The 22677-nt window shown below is 41.2% G+C and overlaps 1 protein-coding gene across 1 annotated transcript in view; it reads right to left on the reverse strand.

Annotated features, from left to right (window-relative positions):
- LTV1 (LTV1 ribosome biogenesis factor) overlaps window positions 1-22677 on the reverse strand; it is a 387175-nt gene that overhangs the window by 9724 nt on the left and 354774 nt on the right. Inside the window, exons 2-5 of the mRNA XM_050787374.1 lie at window positions 9465-9596; window positions 8327-8458; window positions 6735-6908; window positions 2778-2865 (exon numbers count right to left, since the gene is read on the reverse strand). Of these exons, the coding sequence (XP_050643331.1) occupies window positions 2778-2865; window positions 6735-6908; window positions 8327-8458; window positions 9465-9467 (397 nt within the window). The 5' untranslated portion in view covers window positions 9468-9596. The remainder of the gene's footprint in view (window positions 1-2777; window positions 2866-6734; window positions 6909-8326; window positions 8459-9464; window positions 9597-22677) is intronic.

Raw genomic sequence — 22677 nt, forward strand, 5'->3', positions numbered from 1 at the left:
AAAAGCTTATCCACCACAATCAAGTCGGCTTCATCCCTGGGATACAAGCCTGGTTCAACGCAATCCATTACATCAACAGAACCAATGACAAAAACCACGATTATCTCAATAGATGCGGAAAAGGCCTTCAATAAAATTCAACACCCCTTTCAAGCTAAAAACTCTCCATAAACTAGGTATTGATGGAACATATCTCAAAATAGTAAGAGCTATTTATGACAAACCCACAGCCAATATCATACTGAATGGGCAAAAGCTGGAAGCATTCCTTTGAAAATTGGCACAAGACAAGGATGCCCTCTCTCACCACTCCTATTCAACATAGTATTGGAAGTTCTGGAGGGCAATCAGGCAAGAGAAAGAAATAAAGGGTATTCAAATAGGAAGAGAGGAAGTCAAATTGTCTCTGTTTGCAGATGACATGACTGTCTATTTAGAAAACCCCATCATCTCAGCCCAAAATCTCCTTAAGCTGATAAGCAACTTCAGCAAAGTTGTATTCTCAGGATACAAAATCAATGTGCAAAAATCACAAGCATTCCTATACACCAATAATAGACAAACAGAGAGCCAAATCATGAGTGAACTCCCATTCACAATAGCTACAAGGAGAATAAAATAGGCATACAACTTACAAGGGACGTGAAGGACCTCTTAGAGGAGAACTACAAACCACTGCTCATTAGAGAAATGCAAATCAAAACCACAAGGAGATACCATCTCACGCCAGTTAGAATGGCAATCATTAAAAAGTCAGGAAACAACAGATTCTGGAGTGGATGTGAAGAAATAGGAACGCTTTTACATTGTTGGTGGGAGTGTAAATTAGTTCAACCATTGTGGAAGACAGTGTGGTGATTCCTCAAGGATCCAGAACCAGAAACACCATTTGACCCAGCAATCCCATTACTGGGTATATACCCAAAGGATAATAAATCATTCTACTATAAAGACACATGCACAAGTAGGTTTACTGCAGCACTGTTCACAATAGCAAAGACTTGGAACCAGCTTCAATGTTCATCAATGATAGACTGGATAAAGAAAATGTGGCACATATACACCATGGAATACTATGCAGCCACAAAAAAGGATGAGTTCATGTCCTTTGCAGGGACATGGATGAAGCTGGAAACCATAATTCTCAGCAAACTAACACAGGAACAGAAAACCAAACACTGCATGCTCTTACTCATAAGAGGGAGTTGAACAATTGAGAACACATGGACACAGGGAGGGGAACATCACACACTGGGACCTGTTGGGGGATGGGGGGGCTAGGGGAGGGACAGCATTAGGAGAAATGCCTAATGTAGATGATGGGTTGATGGATGCAGCAAACCACCATGACATGTGTATACCTATGTAACAAACCTGCACATATATCCCAGGACTTAAAGTATAACTAAAAAAAAAAAAAAGAAAAAAGAAAAGAAAAAAGAAATGATGCTTCTCCTTTTAATATCCACTGGTAAAAATACTGTTCCATTATACATCTATAATGTTCAACCTTGTCTAGCATAATTCAAAGGTTTTGTCTGCAGGAAGAAACTGGGCTTTAAATTCACCTGTTAAAATAGACTGTTATACTTTCAGTCTTTTCTGACTATGAGATTTTAATAAATATCTACCTGTTTTTTCAGATATATTCTTCCATCTATAAAAATACTAGGCTGACTCTAGGCACACTGCTTAGGAGTTAGCCCGGCTCCACAAGGAGAAAATGAAAACAAACAACAACAACAAAACTCAAGTTCAAGACAAACTTTCAACTCCAAATTTATCATCTGACATGGCCTCCAACACCCTCTGCTACATGGCCATTGCTTAACCCTCCAGCCTCATTTCTTTTTAATCCATACCCTTCCTTCTGGGCCTGCTAAAATGTGTACAGTTACCTATATTCATGTTCTGTTGCCTTAGCACATACAGTCCACTGTCTGGAACATCCTCTTGTCCCCACCCCTCCCCTCCTTCTTCTATCTACCTAACTTTTACTTAAGAAACAAACTAGACATCACCTCCTTTAGAAAGCCTTGCTCAACTCTGTGAGGCTGGGTTTGGTACTCCTCACCCCACTAGTATTATCTATCTATACTGTAATTTACCATTTATTGTTTATTTTTCCCAAACGAGGTAAATTTTTGGGTCAGAGACTATGCTTTATTCTGTTTTAACCCAAGGCCCTGCCACACAGACAGCGGCAACTCAAAAATCTGTAGAATAAATTAATGAATGAATGTCATAGGACAGGTGTTAGTTAATAATTAAGGCAACTCAGGAGAAAATACCAACACCGCTTCTGTGAACTTTTGTGTTTGTTCTGAAATACAATGTTGGTACTAAAAATTAAAAACAAAAATTTTCCCCCAATATATGTGTAGATGGTAAAATGAACTTCTATAAAAATACCTGTATGCTCTTGGGAGAAACTCTGAAAGACAACAGATTATTTTGCAAAATTACACTACAAGTAATGAATAATGAACACCACTATGTTTGTAAGAGGTTATGTGAAGGTTACAATTCCCCTACTAGATTACCAAGAATAGTTTCCCCACTTTCCTCTCCAAACAGGAACTCAAAAGATGCAAGGATATGATGGTAGGAATACAAAAATACAAAGATCACACTCATCCCTTCCTAATAATCCCTGATCTGAATTCCAGACATATCTCAATTGTTTCAATACTTTAATGGGGATAGAAAAATCCTACACCATTTATGTTTTGCAAAATACATTTATCCACATAAAAAGATAAAGGAATTAAAGATACCTGAAACTGGAGCTGCTTTATTTAACAATCCAACATCTTCCTCAAACTCTGAAGCAAACACTGATGAAGGCAACTTAATTCCAGTGCTCTTGAAAAAGAAATTGCACAATGGTTAGGTTTATTTGGAAATACTTCTTAACTAGTGTACTGGGTTGAAGTCCCCCCAAAATCAATGTCCATCCAGAACCTCAGACTGTGACCATATTTGAAATAGGGTCCTCTCTATAAGATGAGGTCTTACTGGACCATGGTCCTATAATGAGACCAACGAGGACAGAGACTCACAGGGGAGAATGCCATATGCAGATGACAGCAGACTGGAATGAGGCCTCTGTAAGGCAAGGAACTCCAAGGAATGATCACTGGTAACATTCAGAAGGAATGAGCCATGCAACAGCCTCTCCCTCTAAGTCCCCAAGAAAAAAACCAACCCTGCCGATACCTTCATTTCAAACTTCTGACCTCCAGAACCATGAAGGGAAGAAATTTCTGTTGTTTTAAGTCACCTAGTTTGTGCTAATTTGTTACTGCAGTCCTAGGAAACTGTTACAACTACATTCTGTGTTCTCTCACCTGTGTTCCAGGTTGTATATATGTTAAACATGTGGCCGGGCGTGGTGGCTCACGCCTGTAATCCCAGCACTTTGGGAGGCCGAGGCGGGTGGATCACCTGAGGTCGGCAGTTCAAGACCAGCCTGACCAACATGGAGAAACCTTGTCTCTACTAAAAATACAAAATTAGCCATGCATGGTGGCACATGCCTGTAATCCCAGCTATTCGGGAGGCTGAGGCAGGAGAATCGCTTGAACCTGGGAGGCGGAGGTTGTGGTGAGCTGAGATCGCGCCACTGCACTCCAGCCTGGGCAAAAAGAGCAAAACTCCGTCTCAAAAAAAAAAAAAAAAAGTATATTCCATCGTAAACTCAAAAGCAACTCTTTATAATACATCATAGTGCTTTCTCTAGTAAATTATTCCATTTATCCCTCAGATCCCATGAGTTTTCACCATGTTTTAGCAAAAGAACGAAAACTAAGAAAGTTTAAATGGTCCACCCCCGAAAATGATCAGTAAGTGAGATTCTGGGATTCAAATCCCAGAGTTTCTTAATTCCACTTGCCTGAAGTTTCAAAACAAAATTAAACTTTTTCCTCTTAAACTAGAGATAACATCCTAATCTCTAGTAATGGCACAGCCCTTGTATGAATTGGCTATCTTAAATCCTTGGGTGGTTATAAATCATTTTGCTCTGTCCTATGTCCCCTAGAAATCTCTTACTTACAGTGATTTCACTCTATTCTTTGGGGCATCATCTCATTTATAGTTAACCAAAACATAAATGACTGCAACTGCTCAGATAGCTAGTCTATATCCAGTATAACCTCCATACCCACGGCTAGATTAAGCTCCTTTAATAGTTTTATCATGTGACCTTCTTGAGTTTCTAACAGGTCTCAATTTTTCACTCTGTATTTAAGGCCCTGGTTCTCAAGGCCCTATAAAATCAAGGCCTACCCTGTGTATCCAAATTTCTCAGTTATTCTATACGACCATGCAAATCAAGTTCATTCCTCAGTCATGTAATAATGCAAAACACTTTACTTGGCATGCATGTGCCTGACACTGAACCACAATGCTAGCTGTCTCGGCACCCTGACTGAAAAAGTTCCTTCTCCTGTCAACAGTACCCACCGCTTGGTGGCCAGCTTAGTTCCTACCCTCCCACATGAAGCCCTTTCTGATCACTGTCCTAGAACTTCCCTTGTGTGAACTCCCCACCTTCTTCACACACTGCAATGTACTTAAACATGTGCTAGCCTACATTCTCTGACTGGTTCTTATGCTTGTTTCCTCTCCTTGACCAAACAGTTGATAATGTGAGGACAACCACCATGTGTTATTTATCTCTGTGCACCTTACCACCTGCCCTATCCTTAGCCCAGGAGGAGGCACAAAGCTGGAATGTGCAACCTCATTGGCTCACTGAGAAAGCTCTGAATTGGAAGCCTCTGAGGAGCATGAGTAAAGGCTACATATGGCAGTGTACACACAGCAAGATGTTACGGCTTCCAAAATGAGTTTCTCGGTAGCATAAACATGGGCAAAGATTTGTTATTTTGCTATAGAGCACATTTTTAAGAAAACAGCTTTACTAAGACATCATTCACATACAATTCGCCTATTTAAAGTGTACAATTTAATGTTTTTTAAGTATATTACATTATTAATTACTTAAAATTATAGCAAAATCTACATAGTGTTTTAGCCTTTAGGCTTTTAAAAAGGTACTTTGTGATATTTATCCTTAGAGGTTTGGGGTTAAACACAAGGTCAGCTTGTGTTAAATGAATTTACCTTTGTGAGATATTTTTCAAATCTTGAAAGAAAAGAATCACATACACGATTAGAGTGTAAAGAGGAATTACTTTTTTTTTTAGAGGAGTACTGTGTTTTCATTGGTTGCAGTAGTTCTCAACTACGTGGTGTTTGCCCAGCTACTTTCCACAATGGCACCACCCTCTTTCTTTCATGTCAAAATCAGGGCCTGCTCAAGCATCAATCATTTCTATGCTGCCTTTTTACACTGTCTCACACTGTTTCTAGGGGTTATTCATTATTTCTAATCTATTTGAATTTGGTGGTGTGTTACAAATTAAAGTAAAAAAAGTACATGGGACTAATCCATATTTTTTCATAGCTGTACAGAAAACCAACGACAATTTTGTTTTTAAATACAATTCAGTTGTCCCTGTAAACATCACTGAATTGTCCATTTAAGAGCCTTATCCTGTTAAAAAATCAATTAGTGATTGCTTTTACTCAAAATGAATTAAGGATTAAAAGTACTGGTCAATACAAGCCAGGCAAGACTTTACTAAGAATTTTCACCCTTAGATAAACAAGTTGAGCCACTATGGAACTCCTTCTCTCCCTCAATAGGTTATAGAAGGAAGTGAGCCAGTAAGTCCCTACTACCAATAAAGCCTTGAGGAAGAAGAAATAAAGAAGTTGGTTCTCTATGACAGAGATGTGATAGGATTTGGGGCGTTACAAAAGAGTCACAACCTAGTTAGTGAACAAGCAGCTGCAGTTACTACCTTTCTTTGGGATGATATCCTGAAACCGAACCTTTCTAAGTATCCTTAAGCAACCAGCTATTGCCTGTAAGAACTACAATCACATCTTCCCCAAGGAAAGGAATGCCTAGACCATGACAGAATTGGGGAATAAGGGGCAGGGTAAACTGGTGCCCTTTCTATCTCTTACCTTTTGCTTATAAACCTAATGAATGTCTCCTTTTTCTAAAGTGCTAGATGATATAAAAGTTTCCCACAGGGAAATTTACTCTACATCAAATTAAAAATAAGGTCACAAAGGCATACAACATGGGCATTCTTAGCATAAACAAGAGAGAAAACAGAACTTAGACTAACAGCACTAATTTCATATATAGACGTACTATCATTCGTCCTGAAAGAGAAGGTATTAAAGTGGACCGAACATTAGTTTACAAGACAGGAATGTTATTATCATCCACTCATTCTGTTTGCTTATGAGTAGCCTGCAGCTTTTACAAAAGTGTTAAAGATCTAAATATTCCACAAAAGTTAAGTCCTATCTTAGAACAGAGTTTATGATCCTGAAACAGTTATGTTGTTAACATGTAGAATGTCAGCTGCTTTTCTCCTATTGAAAAGTGCTGTCTAACATGGCCATGTCTATCAATCGAAAGTTCTAAACCTATAAAAAGGCTGTTGCGTTGACACCTGCCACCAGAGAAGAGGTGACCTATTCTCTCCTGACGGTACACGCGTGCATACACATACATAATTTTAAGTGGAGGCATGGTCTATCTTTGTGCTCTTCATACAGACACCATTTCTTGCCCCAAACAGTTATCTTGATTTAAAAATGATTTCTTCACCCACTCCCACACTTAAATTGCTGAAAAGCCTTACTGGAATGACTAGCGATTCTTCTTTCTCTTCTCTCCGGTTGTGTGCACTGAAGGCACTCGAGGGAATAAGCTCTGAGGGCCCAGATGGTTCCTTCAGGTGCTGCAGGTAGTCATAGTCATCATCAAAGAACACTCCATACTTCCTCTGTTCTGCTCGCCTTTCCTCACTGTCTATCTATAAACAAAATGGAATTAGTACTTTCTTCACTGTTTATCTATAAACAAAATGGAATCAGTATGCCTTCCAAGGATAAGGCAAGGAAATATTACAATGAGTACAGCTTTCCAAGTAGGAAGCAGATGGCACATGAACATTTTGGCTGATGGGAAAAAGACAAAGAATTCTTGACAAACAGGAAATGTACAGCTTCAAAACCAGAGTGCTACATAACATTAAAATGGAATGAAAACATTCATGCTTTCAAAAGGGCAATAAAAATAAATAACAATTGCTCCTTCCGCTAGACATTTATGTGCAACATTCTGAGTCATGAAATATACATACAACTTATTTTATCGTCTATTTGGAGAGTTACAAGAAAAGACTTGGGGGGCCAGGTGCAGTGGCTCATGCCTATAATACCAGCACTTTGGGAGGCTGAGGTAGGACGATCACTTGAGCCTAGGAGTTCAAGACCAGACTGGACAACATAGTGAGACCTCGTTTCTACAAAACAGTTTTAAAAATCAGCCAGGCCCGGTGGCATGTGCCTGTAGTACCGGCTACTCTGGAGGCTAAGGTGGGAGGATCGCTTGAGCCCAAGAGGTAGAAGCTGCAGCGAGCTGAGATGGAGCCACTTTGCATGCCAGCCTAGGCAACAGATATTTGAGTGCCTTAAAAGGTAAGTACAATTTCTTTTATTTATATGCAAAAAAAAAAAAACACCTTCTCAACATACAATAAAACTAGCTTTTCAGTAAAGCTAAACATGGCCCATGTCCCCCAGTACTCTGTTTCCCAACACTCTGTTTCATAATATCTACACTTAATAAGTAGAGTCCAACATTAAGTGAATCTTTTCGAGGCTCCCTTGCAAAGTTCCCTGAGCTAATCAAGAAGCTCAGATATTTTACATTTCCTAAGATAAGCAACCAGGAGGCAAAATGCAGTTTGTGGTTATAAAACAGCAGGATCTTAGAGAAAGCACAGTTTGAGCATTTACGGGTGCCCTAAATAACATCATGCCACATTGTAGCTGATGCTTTGGTAAATATTTACCATTATTCTACAAGATTTGCTCATTTAAACATCTCTAATAAAGATCTTTGTCTTCCCAATCAAAATAACATGAATGGTGTAAAAATCAGCAAATTGTACTGAAAATTAACTTATAGATTATTTCCCAGAATATCAGTTATCTGAGAATAACAGCTGACTTAACAATTTATTGAAACTATTAACATGGCCCGGCGCGGTGGCTCATGCCTGTAATCCCAGCACTTTTGGGGGCCAAGCTGGGAGGACTACTGGAGCCCAGGAGTTCGAGACCAGCCTGGGCAACATGCCGAGACTATTTACTTAAAAAAAAGAAACAAACACACAAAAAACCTATTGTCTACCTACAAACTGACTGGCTAAAGAACAGGACCTACTTTTTGTGTGGGCAACAGAACCCTCTGGGGTGCAGTCTCATCTGCTGCTAAAGGATCTCGTTGGCTCCGGTGGACCAAGTGAAAAGACACAGCTTTCTTCTTCTCTATAAAGGGTTTTTTCTTCCTGTGAGGCTTCAAAGGAACAAAATCACAACAATTAGTTAAAACAAAACAAAACGACAGAGAACAATTCCATAGTTCACTCATCCATCTTTAGTAGTCATGTTAAAGATAAATACTTTTTAAAAATCTACACTTCTAGGGCAGGCAACATCAGCTGTGTTCTGTAGAATCCATACTTAACCTTCCGTCAACATACATTCCTTGAGCACCTACTTTGTGCCAGACCTTGTTATGGGAACTGAGAATACAGAAGTGGGAAAGTCAGATAAAGTCCCTGTGCTTAGCAAGAAAATCAAGATAATTTCCGGTGAAAATATATAAGACAGTGACGTGAAAATGACTTAAAAGCTACTTTACACTGGCTGCTCAGGGAAGGCCCCTGGCCGACTGAACCAGAATGACAAGAAGCCTGCCACAGCATAATCTGGAATAGACAGCTCCACATAGGGCATCTACCAACCAGCAAATAAAATCACGATACAAAGAGCTAAAGTTTAATAAGATCCATCATCCACTTCTACATTCTTACTTCGCTATTCAATTTTGATTCTCTAAACTGTGAAACCAATTAAGTGGCTTTACTTTGGGCCCAACCTTATGCTCTCCCACAAGTTCCCTTTCTCAGAGCAAACAGACAGGCAGACACCTGCCACTCCAACGCTGAGGGAGACCAGCAGCTCCCTCTGCTCGACCCCAAGAAGCACAGGGTGGTGCGTTTGTGTCCGCAGTCACAAGCTTTTAGCTAACCGAAAGCGCACAGGGCTGCAGGCTCCCAGGGGTAAAAAGGAGGCCATTCTCCGCTCCGGGCCACATCCCAGGGAGGCTCGGCGGTGCGAGACTGTAACTAGCAAAGAATGCCCGGGGTGGTGAGGATGGCCCATTTCAGGGTACTGTGCCGCAAGCAGCCTCCGGCACGACCTAGACCCAGGCCGCAGTACCCAAGGCATTACCGGAAGCAGCCTGGCCTCTGCAAAACCGCAGCGCCCGGCCGCCGAAACAAGTAAGGCTTGCTCACCATGCTGCAGCCGCGCGGCGCTCACCCCCAACAGAGGCGGCGAAGATACCCTCGAAGTCCAGCGGGGAGACCAAGGCCCAGCCCAAGGCCGCCTCTGTATGCCTCACCACACGTGCGACCCCAGCACCCGGCGATAACGTCACCCAGTCGGCCATGGAAATGGACCAATCGCCGAGGAGCTGATGGGTCGTGACCGGAAGTTACGTAGCTCGCTGCGTCTACACGATCGCGGGAAGCTACCGGGAGGTGGGGCTAGCTTGGCTCCCAACCCTGAGCCGGCTGTGTTTTTGCGGCCTTTAGTCTCCCGCCGGGGAAAGGGAATGGCGTGGCTCCTTAGCGTTGAGGCGCCACAGAGGGGTTTCTGCTTGTGGACGAACCTCCTTTTATAACTCCCTCTACGGAGATCAGAGGGGACGAATCTAGTATCGCCGTTGATTTGTGTCCCTTACCTATTCCCAACCATAAAACAAAGCCAGGGACACGGAAGGGAGGCGACCACCCCGCTGGGGTGCTGGGGGCGCCAAGTTTCAGGTTCCCTCTCCGGGTGGGGGCGGAGTCGGTTGCCGCAGCAACGGAGTCCGGGGCCTAGGTTTTATAGACTGCATCAGACTTGATCAGGTTTTATTTTCCACTGCTTAATGAATTGCTTTCATGTGCCCTGTTAACCAAACCCCCGAGACTCTGTTAACTGTAGAGGCATTTGAACTAATAAAATATATTCAGAATCTCTGGTTTTTGGGTGTTAACTCTCTCCCACCGTTTAAACAAATAGGCTATAAGCACGCACTCTTAGGAAGACTTCAGGCCGGTGTTGGCGCATTCACATAACTTTTCTTGGACAAAGGTGTGTGGTAAAGGCAATCACTTTCATCAGCAGGCCTTTTTTTCAAATTTGTTTCCCCCACTTCCCAGCTTCTGGTGACCTCTCAATGAATGAGTTGCCTTGGATTATGTCTTTATGCCGTAGGCATTACCACTGTATTTGTGGAGTATTATCCTTTTATTACAATAAAAATTATAGAAATAGGCCAGGCGCAGTGGCTCATGCCTGTCATCCCAGCACTTTGGGAGGCCGAAGCGGGTGGATCACCTGAGGTCAGGAGTTCAAGACCAGCCTAGCCAACGTGGTGAAACCCCGTCTCTACTAAAAATACAAAAATTAGCCAGTTGCGGGGGCAGGCGCCTGTAATCCCAACTACCTGGGAGGTTGAGGCAAGAGAATAGCTTGAACCCGGGAGGCGGGGGTTGCAGTGAGCTGAGACCATGCCATTGCACTCCAGCCTGGGTGACAAGAGCAAAACTCTGTCTCAGAAAAAAAATTATAGAAATAATTTAGGTTAGGACTATAAAACTTGTCTTGGGATATTGCTTTGTAACAGAGATAATACATAGCACTCCTATGTGCCAGAGATTTGTTGTTATTATTCATTATATACAATTAAGAGATCCAAGAGGGCAGTTTTTATTTCCTCTCAATCAGTTGTATTTACTGCTGTATCCTCAGGGGCCTGATGCATGGGGCATATATGCTCAGTAAGTATTTATTTAAATGAATTAATGTTCTGGCGCTTTATCTGCATCATTTCATCCTCACCGCAACACTATGAAAGATATGCAATTATCTTCAGCATCCTACAAATCCTAAAAATGAGGCAAGAGAAATACAAATTAAGTACTAAGCCCCCCAGCTGACTGAACGGACTCCATTTTGGCCAACGGGACCCAGAGTAACCTTGAAAACTGAGTTCTTGCTTTGCCTTGTTATATCCCCTCCGTCACTAACCAGGATCAGGCTTTCTTCCCTAAGGGATAAACAGAAACCATTCCTTTCAAAAGACTCCACCGCTGATATTAGCCTGTTGCTGCCCTTCCTTTTTTGCCTAACAGACTACCCACCATGGGGTGGTTTTTGTCCAGTCTACAGAGCATGCACAGTATGGGTTTTATTGGCCTCTACTTCACCTTTTGACATCAGAGGCTGAAAACTCTTCAGATCATGCTGATGCCCCATTTTTTGTACCTAGGACCCATGAAAGGGTAATGAAGCTCAATTGCACATTTACATGTTTCTCCCTTCATAAATATTCATGATTCCTCCTATAGCTTATTAAATATGTGTATTCTGCCACCCTGCTCCCTTTCACTTTGCTTCTCCCTCAGAATGTATGTTTTTGGCTTCTGGCTGGAGGATATTCCCAGCCTGTCAGAAAGGCCACCCTGCAGGCTGAAACCCTTATGCGCCTCATCTTTCTTCAGGTCAAAAGCATAAGAAAGTTACCTTCTGATATGGTTTGGCTGTGTCCCCACCCAAATCTCATTTTGAATTGTAACTCTCATAATTCCCATGTGTTGTGAGAGGGACCCAGTGGGAGATAACTGAATCATGGGGGTGGTTTCTCCCATACTGTTCTTGTGGTAGTGAATAAGTCTTATGAGATCTGATGGTTTTATAAGAGGTTTCCCCTTTCACTTGGCTCTCATTCTCTTTTGCCTGCCGCCGTGTAAGGCATGCCTTTTGCCTTCTGCCATGATTGTGAGGCCTCCCTGCCACTTGGAACTCTGAGTCCATTAAACCTCTTTTTCTTTATAAATTACCCAGTCTCTGGTATGTCTTTATCAGCAGTGTGAAAACGGACTGATATGCTTTCTCAAGGTCATACCACTGGTAAATGGCAGAGCAGAGATTTAAACCTAAGGAGCCTGACTAGAGCCTGGCCACCTAATCATGTTGCTTGTTTGTTTTTGTTTTTGTTTTCTTCTGAGTAATATTCTGCTTTTTTTTTTTTTTTTTTTTCCTGAGATAGAATCTTGATCTGTCAACCAGGCTGGAGTGCAGTGGTGTAAACATGGTTTACTGCACCTCGACCTCCTGGGCTCAAGCAATCCTCTCACCTCAGCATCCTGAGTAGCCGGGACCACAGGTGTGTGCCACTATGCCCGGCTAATGTTTTTATTTTTTGTAGAGATAGGGGTCTCACTGTGTTGCCCAGACTAGTCTTGAACTCCTGGACTCAAGTGAGCCCCTCACCTCAGCCTTCCAAAGCGTTAGGATTACAGGCCACCATGGCCAGCCTGCTTACTTTATATATTTATCATTCTAAACACTAAACACACAGTGCTAAGCACTTTTTATTCATGATGTCTAATTCCTTCAGCAAGCCAGTGAAGTACAATTAAATGACACTAAACCAATCTTGCAGATGTGAAATCTGAGGTTCAGAGAATTGAAGTTATTTAGTTAAGGTCACACAGTAAGTAGAAAAGCCTAGAAGTGTAGTCTATCAGGCTTGTTTAGGAAGGCCATTCCCTTATCCATATACTATACTACCTCCCTGAGGCAGTCAACCAGCAAATTCTGTTCATCCTACTTTCTAAATATCCACATATATCACTTCGTTACTCATTTTATCAAATTTATCGTTTTAAACTCAGGTCACTTCCCTGTATAAAATCCTTCGATGGGCCGGGCACAGTAGCACACACCTGTAATCCCAGCACTTTGGGAGGCCAAGACGGGTGGATCACCTGAGGCCAGGAGTTCGAGATCAGCCTGGCCAACAGGGCAAAACCCTGTCTCTACTAAAAAGTACAAAAATTAGCCGGGCATGGTGGCACACACCTGTAGTTCCAACTACTTGGGAGTTTGAGGCAGGAAAATTGCTTGTACCCAGGAGGCAGAGGGTGCATTGAGTCAGGATCGTGCCACTGTACTCCAGCCCGGGCAACAGAGTGAGACTCCATCTCAAAAAAAGAAAAAGAAAAAGAAAAAAAATCCCTTGATATCTACCCTTGGACTTCAGGATAAACTATTTTGCAGAGCAACCAAGATTTTATATCTTCTGGTCTCCAGCCATCAATTTAACATGACGTCTCCTTATTCTCCCACGCTCCACTCATGATCCAGCCCTGTGAAACTGGGTGCAGTTCCCAAACGTACCTGACATTGGCTCTCTCCTGCCCATCTAAAAGGCTCTTTCTTTCTCTCCTCTCCTTGTTTGCAAGTCATAGTTTAGCCATCTGTTTTTTCTGGCTGAAGCCAAGTCTAGCCGAAGCTAAGTTGACCCAAAAGGGGCAGTAGGGGAATTCCTGTGAAGGACTGCCCCAAACCATCCTGAGATGGGCTGGACAGAATTCCAAAGAAAGAAGCACTAAACGCTGGGGTGATCAGTCCAAAGCATTTATTGGAGACGTTACATTCAGAGTGCTTAAGTGGATAGGGCAAAAAGAGATGTTTCTATGTAGGTATGTCAGCAATGAGAAGTCGGGTTATGGAGTTTATGAGGGTTTAGGGAATTTGGCTTAGGTCTGGGCTAGTTTCTATGTGTTTAGTAACATATTTTGATCTTTCAGTGTTTGAAGCAATAACCTACACAACTTTATCAGTGCCTGGGAATGTTCAAGGTCCAGGCTTAAGGTTAAGCCTACAGGGTGAAAAAAACCCCATGCAGCTGGCCAGGTCACAGAGTGGTCAAGGCACTCTGTGTTAGTCAGGACACAGAAAGAAAGTGGGGGGCTCTGAGGGACCCTACACCATCTCTGCCTCTCAGAAACATTTTCATACTCTTCAAAACTGGGGATCATCCCGAATGTTCTCACTGTATCCTGTACACACTACTCTACTCAGTTATGCTGAATTGTAAATTCTTATTTTAATCTATCTCTAGAACCAGACTGCAGTCAGCTACTGAAAAGCAAAGATCCTTGTCTTGCTGACTTGACGTCTTTAGGGCCTAGCATAGTAAAGGCTCAGTAATAATTGCACTGTTCCAAGTATTTTACCTATATTTACTCATTAAATCCTTATAGCAGATTTAAGTGGACATACTATTAACCTTTTCTACTCAGTAGAGATTACAGAAAGGAAAGTTAAGTGACTTTTGCCCCAGGGTACAAAGTCCATAAGTGATGAAGCCAGAATGTGAATTCAATTGTAGCTTGAGAGTCACACCCTACCATTACAGTACTATAGACCCCATTTCAGAAAACCACCTAATTACAAAATACTCCAACACATAAGGTTAGCTCGTATGTGTCAGAGACTGTTTCGAGTGCTGTCTTAATGCAGAAAAATGTTATTTTGCCACCAGGGAAAGCAAAAATAATTGAAATATTATAGTAATGATAATAAATCCAAGCAATACTTCTACTCTCTATGCTCTAATTACTGGTATCCATGTGACAGTGATTAAACAAAATTTCTGGCTTAGTCTAGGCTGTGAACATGTTTTTAAAATTTTTTATATGGAACTAAGCCATTGAAATAATAGTTTTATCCCCATTCATATCATATTCACTGGTTCTCCATCTTCCATCAGCATCACTCAAGGAGTCCCAAGCATCAGGAAGCCGATGTACACACAAGTGCAGAGAAAACTAATTAGAACCTGAAGCAGTAACTTCTAGGAGTTATAAATTACATGTTTGAAAATACTAATAAAGCTTATGGAGGTACTAATTTTATTTTTACTTTTTGAGATGGAGTCCCGCTCTGTTGCCCAGGCTGGAGTGCAGTTGCATGATCTCGGATCACTGCAACCTTCGCCTCCCTGGCTCAAGTGATTTTTGTGCCTCAGCCCCCCAAGTAGCTGGGACTACAAGTGTCCACCCCCACACCTGGCTAATTTTTGTATTTTTAGTAGAGATGGGATGTCACCATGTTGGCCGGGCTGGTCTCGAACTCCTGACCTCTAGTGATCTGCCCACCTCAGCTTCCCAAAGAGCTGTGATTACAGGTGTGAGTCACTGCACCCAGCCGGTACTTAATTTAAAAAAAGGAAAAGTGCAGCAAAATGGATGTACCAGGATGTTCATTGTAACACTGCTGATAACAGAGAAAAATAGAAAAATTAAAATTTCATTAGTGAGCCCGTTGTGGTGCCCAGGAGTTTGAGTCTAGCCTAGGCAACATAACAAGACTGTATCTCTCAAAAAAAGAAAATTTTCGTTAGTAAAGGATTGATTGAAACAAGCAAACAAACAAGCTATTCATACAACGAGCTACTGTGATGCTGGTTTAATTTAGATTAAGTTTTGTTTTTTTGAGATGGGGTCTTGCTATGTTGCCCAAGCTGGTCTCAAACTCTTGGCCTCAATTGATCCTCTTGCCTCAGCTTTCCAAGTAGCTGGGACTATAGGCACATGCCACTGTGCCTGGCTTCTTTTTGTTAAAAATCTATAAAAAAAGAAAAATATGTTACAAAGAAATGTCATAGGGTGGCCAGGCACAGTGGCTCATGCCTGTAATCCCAGCACTTTTGGAGGCTGAGGCGGGCGGATCACGAGTTCAGGAGATCGAGACCACCCTGGCTAACACGGTGAAACTCTGTCTCTATGGAAAATACAAAAAAATTAGCCGGCATGGTGGTGGGCACCTGTAGTCCCAGCTACTCAGGAGGCTGAAGCAGGAGAATGGCGTGAACCGGAGAGGCGGAGCTTGCAGTGAGCTGAGCTCGTGCCACTGCACTCCAGCCTGCGTGACAGAGTGAGACTCTGTCTCAAAAAAAAAAAAAAAAAGAAAGAAATATTATAGTGCAAGTGTAAAAAAAATCTGGGAGACTATGCACCAAACTGCCAACAACGATTATTCACAAAGAGCTGGGATGGGATTGCAGGGAACTTTCAGTGTCTATATTAGACACTTCTTCAATGTTTACATGATTAGAGTGAAGATTTAAAGTATTACATTTGGTTTTATATATATATAAAGTAACAATACTTAAAAATAAAAGGAAAGAGGTACTAATATAATTTGGTTCAATAAATATTGTTGAACGATAATACTCTTTGTAACTGGGGCTCATCCTGAGAGTTCTCACTGTATCCTGTGATCACACTACTCTGCTCAGTTATGCTAAATTGTATATTCTTACTTTCATCTGTCTCTAGAACCAGACTTCAGTCATCTACTCAAAAGCAAGGATCTTTGTCTTGCTGACTTGACTTCTTCAGGGCCTAGCATATTGAAGGCTCAATAATAATCGCACTGTTCCAAGTGCTTTACATACATTTACTCATTAAATCCTTAGAGCAGGATTTAATGTCATGCTCTCATGTATAAAGTGAGCACATGTTAAAGATTTTATTTTACACATGATTAATAAAGGAACCAGTAAGATGTTACAATTAGTTCAAAGGACAATTCAAAGAACAGAAACATTCATAGAGCAGGAATATTGTGAAGAATGTGCAAATGGAGACACAACTTACTTCTTCCACAGTGAGGGAAGGAAGTGAGTTGAAATCTCTACTGGACAGAATTTATGTAGATGTTTAGACACAAGAATTGTTTTGCATGATTGTCAGTTTTCTGAAATTTACAATGTAAAATAGCTCAAAGATAAGGAGAAGCACAGAACCGTTATCAAGTCAGAATCAAAAAGGTGTGCTTGTCTCTACAATGTATTGTTTCTCACAGAAGCACGAATTTTCCCCTACAATATTAACTGATGACAGTAGTATGCATTGTATACTAGCTGGAATTAGTCTCTGGCATTTCTTTCATTCTCATTATGCAACTTGGGCTAAGTGGACCTCAGTTTACTTACATGAATGTAAAATGGGAATGATATTATTAATACGTACCTTCCAGAATTGTTGTTGGATTAAATGAGAGGATGGGTATGAAGTACTTGGAACTGTTTCTGGCTTTTAGTAAGCATTTGATGAACGTGAGCTACTGTCCTTTTCTCAGCTGAATGTAGTTATTCACCTCACTGCATTGTACTTCAGGATGATCGTCTCCTGAAACAGGACCTTCAGTATCTAGGATGTGTCAGGGGGCAAAAACTTTGTTTCAAATCAGGTTCACTTCATGAGAATCTGTTTGCTTGCACGTTGAACCAACTTTTCTGCTTCCCTGGATCTTATTATTTTGCTTTCTCTAAACTTCTGGTATGTTTTAGGTCCTTTATGGTACATCCTTAAATTTCAAATCTTTTACTTGCTTATAGTGACTAGCAATTGTATGTTCTTTAAAATTCTTTTTAATTACACAATCCTTTTAGATGGCTTGGCTTTTTGTTTACTGACTCCTGTTCTTAGATTCAGAAATTTATACATTTAGGCTAGGCACTGTGACTCATGCCCGTAATCCCAGCACTTTGGAAGGACAAGATGGGAGAATCACTTGAGCCCAGGAGTTTGAGACCAGCCTGCGTGACAAAGTGAGACCTCATCTGTACAAAACAATTAGCTGGGTGTGACGGGAAGTGTCTGTAGTCCCAGCTACTTGGGAAGCTGAGACAGGAGGATCACTTGAGCCCGGGAGGTTGAGGCTACAGTGAGCTGTGCTTGTACCACTGCACTCCAACCTGGGTGACAGAGTGAGACCCTGTCTCAAAAAAAAAAAAAAAAAAAAAGTACATACATTTATTGAATATCATGATGGTAGTATAAAACAAAAGCACCTGTAATCCCAGGATTTTGGTAGGCTGAGGCAGGCGGATCACGAGGTCAGGAGATCAAGACCATCCTGGCTAACATGGTGAAACCCATCTCTACTAAAAATACAAAAAATTAGCCAGGCGTGGTGGCATGTGCCTGTAGACTCAGGTACTTGGGAGGCTGAGGCAGGAGAATTGCTTGAACCTGGGAGGCGGAGGTTGCAGTGAGATCGTGCCCCTGCACTCCAGCCTGGGAGACAGCGAGATTCTGTCTCAAAAAACCCCAAAACCCAACAAACAAAAAAAACACGTGCATTTTGTTGATGAATACACTTAGAAATATTAATCTGAAACAATTTACTGTGCCTTCGTAATTATAAAATGAATTTTAAGTACCCTTTGATATATTTCAGTTGGACTCACTCTAGCTTTAGAGCATAAAAAGTATACAAATCATTATTAGTCCCCTTTCCTGTGAGTAACAGATAATATAAAAACTTGAAACTTTAAAAAAAAATTAAGAGTAATCACATCACTCATGCATTTATTTATTTTTATGTTTTAAACTGTTTTTTTTTTTTTTTTTTTTTTTTTTTTTAGAGACAGGGTCTTGCTCTGTTCCCCAGGCTGGAGTACAGTGGCACAATTATAGCTCACTATAGCCCTGCCCTCCTGGACTCAGGTGATTCTCACACCTTAGCCTCCCAAATAGCTGGGACTACAGGCACATGCCACCGTGCCCAGATGATTAAAACAAAAATTGTACAAACAGGGTCTCACTATGTTGTCCAGGCTGGTGTCAAACTCCTGGGCTCAAGCAACCCACCCACTTCAGCCTCCTACAGTGCTGGGATTACAGGCTCGAGCCACCACACCCAGGCCATGCATACATTTAACTCATGAATTTATGCTTTTGGCATATGAGAAATGAAGATTTACCATCATTACTACTGAGGGAGATTGGCGATTCTGCCTGCCATTGCATCAATGAGCGTATTCTCAGAATGTGGGTGACAGAAGACATTAATCAACTTTCTCCTATACAATCAGATTATACAGTGTCCAATCACTCTGCTCCCTGTACTTCTTATAGAGTGAATATCTCACTGTGCTAAATGTAATTCTTAGGCTTTAAAGGTAAGGTTCTAGACATATATATGCTGTTATATTTAAAATATAGCAATTAAATATAAACTAACTTCAATTGTGCCAAATTAAAGAACCAGCCTTCCAATGTTGAAGTAAAACAGGCTGTGTTAGACTTATTGAGATAGTATGTTTGTATATAGTATTTGGGGCAATATAAGGCATTTTCAAATATAATTTTTGCTTTACAATTTATCCCCCTACATAGTGTAGTATTCCATTTTATTTAAAGTTAAGCTATCCCGTAAAACTCATTAAATTTAAGACAAACATCCTAAGCACTTAGATGATGAGTAAATGATTTTATTTTGCAGCCTTGGAGACAAAACCCGGCAATGACAGAATAGTTTATTAGATTTTTTATTGTATTAATTTCCTCATGGTCTTAAGCTACATTGTCTGTTGAAGAGGTTTATCCACTTCCACAGCTTCCATTACATGTGCTGCTGATTCTCAGCTTCCTATCTGTAGCCTGGACTTTTTTCCTGACTTTCAGACTCATATATCCAACTGACTACTGTCCATCTATCCACATGTGGATGTCCCAACAGAAGGCAATTCAAACAAATTGAATTGCATTTCTAAAATTGAATGCCTCCCCTTTCCATACCTCCTATGCTCTCTTGCTCTTCCCTGCCCTCCAGTCTAGCCTTACATCGGCCTCAGTGCTGCTGTTTTCTATTTCAGCAAGTGGCATCACCACCATCTGCTAAAGCCAGCCACGTGATAGGTATAATCTTAACTTTTCCATCTTCTCCATTTCCCCTATGGAACAATCATTTCTACTTCATAACTGTCCTTTGAGTCTGCTTATGTCTCTTCATTCCAATAGTTAATACCTTGGTTGGGGCCACCATCACCTCCCAACAAGATTATGGCAGTAGTAATGGCCACCATGCTTCCAATATTGCTTCCTCCGATCCAATCCATTCCTTCAATCCAATGCACTGTGGCCAGGATGAGTAGGGCAAATCTGATGATGTTACCTCTGAGCTTCAAATCCTTTGGTGAATCTCTGTTGTCTCAAGCATAAATTCTAAATTCTTTGACAAGGTTTAAAAGGACCGTCAAGATGTAGTCTTCATTTACCTCTTTAGTCTCATTACAGCTTCCATCTTTGGCTCAGCTTTAATACTTACTTGTGCCATTCTGAGCACGACTATAGAGTTCTCGTTTCAGGAAATAATCTAGATTAGACATTGGTATGGGATAAATGTGCAATCTAATTAGATGTCATGGCTGGGTGTGGTAGCTCATGCCTGTAATCCCAACATTTTGGAAGGCCGAAGAGGAAGAATCGCTTAAGGCTAGTTGTTTGAGACCAGTCTAGGTAACCTAGTGAGACCTCTGTCTCTATAAGAAAGCTTTTTAAAAATTAAATGTCATTTAAATAAATTATGTCTAATTGGAGAGAGAGAATATGGAAAAAATGCAAAGTCTCAAGTAGGCTAGTAAAAGATTGTTGAAGGAAATTAACTGCAACTTGAGCGTTCCTTCTATTTTTCTACATCTTGTTTTCTTTTTTCTTTTAGAGAAAGGGTCTCACTCTATCACCCAGCCTAGAGTGCAGTGTTGTGATCATAGCTCACTGCAGTCTTGACCTCCTAGACTCAAGCAATCTCCCTGCCCCAGCCTCCCGAGTAGCTGGGACTATAGGTATGCCACCAGGCTTGGCTAACTTTTTAAATTATTTGTAGAGTCAGGGTCTTGCTATGTTGCCCAGGCTGGTCTCAAACTTCTGGACTCAGGCAGTCCTCCTGCTTTGGCCTCACAAAGCACTGGGGTTATAGGCAGGAACCACTGTGCCAGCCAAACTTACTTCTTCCTATCAAAGAACCTTTTAGGATGCAGTTTGAATCAGGTATAACAAAACCAATTCTTTCTGAAGGCTGTGGATTTGGAGACCCTCTAACAATGTAAGGATTGAAACATGGTTCTGAGTACGTCCCTGTGGTTGAAGCAGATTCTTCCCAGAAGTATATAACACTTAGGACGCATTTATCCGTCATGGATTTTTTTCCCCATTAAGCAAAGAGTGAATTGTCAATCTAGTAATCAGTTTGCCTGAGGTTTTAAAATCTGCTTTTCTTAGTGTCTGTTTCTACAAGCCTGGGAATTAAATATGGATATTAAATCAAAGTCAAAATAATACTTTTGTGTTACATTTAATTATGTTTTATAATTATTAAGATGATCTGTATGTACTTGGTATTAAAGCACTTAACAATTTTTTAAAAACTGGAATATTGTAGAAATCTGACCTATTAGCCATGCAATCCCAATTTAAACTATGTAACTAATTTTAGACTTGTAAAATTAAAAAGTTTAAGAACATTTCTACATTTGTAAATAATACTGAAATGTCTAAGAAAAGTTGATTTACTGCATATATAATGCATTAGGTTTAAAAGTGTTGTTAAAAGCTTGTTATAGTCACATTTGGGCATTTGAAATGATTACACAGAAAATAAAATCTGCCAAATTTATATATGCTATTTCAAGAAAAAGTTTAAAGAAACTATAATGCAATAGCTGGAGAAGATATTTGCATTGTTCCCAGAAGGATAAGTTGGATATTAACACATAAAGAGCTCCAGTTGGAGCGAATGGCTTAATCAAAGTTGTGATGTGCAAAGAGTGCATCACATACTTGGGGGACAACAAGTTTCATTTGATTTGGTCCAAGTGTGGAATAAAGGGAGTGTAATCTGGAACTGTGGTCGGTGGTTAGACTACAGATGCCTTTTTTTTTGAGACAGGGTATAGCTCTGCAGTGGCGAGATCTCAGCTTACTGTAACCTCCGCCTCCCGGGTTCAAGCGATTCCCATGTCTCAGCCTCCTAAGTAGCTGGAACTACAGGTGCACACCACCACACCTGGCTAATTTTTGTATTTTTAGTAGAGACAGGGTTTCACCATGTTGGCCAGGTTGGTCTTGAACTCCTTGGCTCAAGTGATCCACCTGCCTTGGCCTCCCAAAGTGCTGGGATTACAGGCTTGAGCCACTGTGCCTGGCCATAACTACAGCTCTTGAGGGCTAGATTAAAGCACCTGGGAGTTGTTCAGCAGGTACTGGACAAGTCTAAGCAGGAATGATATATGAGTGTGCTTTAGGAAGACTAATGCCATCTGGGTACAGTGGCTCATGCCAGTGATCCCAGCACTTTGGGAGGTTGAGGTGGGAGGATTGCTTGAGTCCAGGAGTTCAAAACTAGCTTGGACAACATAGCGAGCCCCATCTCTACAAAAAATACAAAAAACAAAATCAATAAAAGAATTAGCCAGGCATGGTGGAACTTGCCTGTAGTCCCAGCTATTTTGGAGGCTGAGGCAGGATGGCTTGGGCCCCGGAGTCCCAGGATGCCGTGAGCCATGACTCTGCCACTGTACTCCAGCCTGGGTGACAGAGCAAGACCCTGTCTCAAAACAAACAAACAAAAAAACCCACACAAAAAAACAAGGACTGACTGTGGGAAAAGATTTTGTAGCTCAGCTTGCTGTATACTGCTACCTGAAGAATTAGAGGCAAATTCTTGCTCATGTTAAATACCCACTTCTCTGGTTTGTCTGACCTGGGCCAACCAAGGTCAAAAAGTCCATCCAAAAACAAATCATTGAGTAGATAAGCACTGACAATGCTACTTCTCTCTTCCCTATGATATTCATCTAATTTCAAAAAGCTAACA

The sequence above is a fragment of the Macaca thibetana genome, chromosome 4 (assembly GCF_024542745.1).
Source record: "Macaca thibetana thibetana isolate TM-01 chromosome 4, ASM2454274v1, whole genome shotgun sequence".
In the NCBI taxonomy this organism is placed as follows: domain Eukaryota; kingdom Metazoa; phylum Chordata; class Mammalia; order Primates; family Cercopithecidae; genus Macaca; species Macaca thibetana.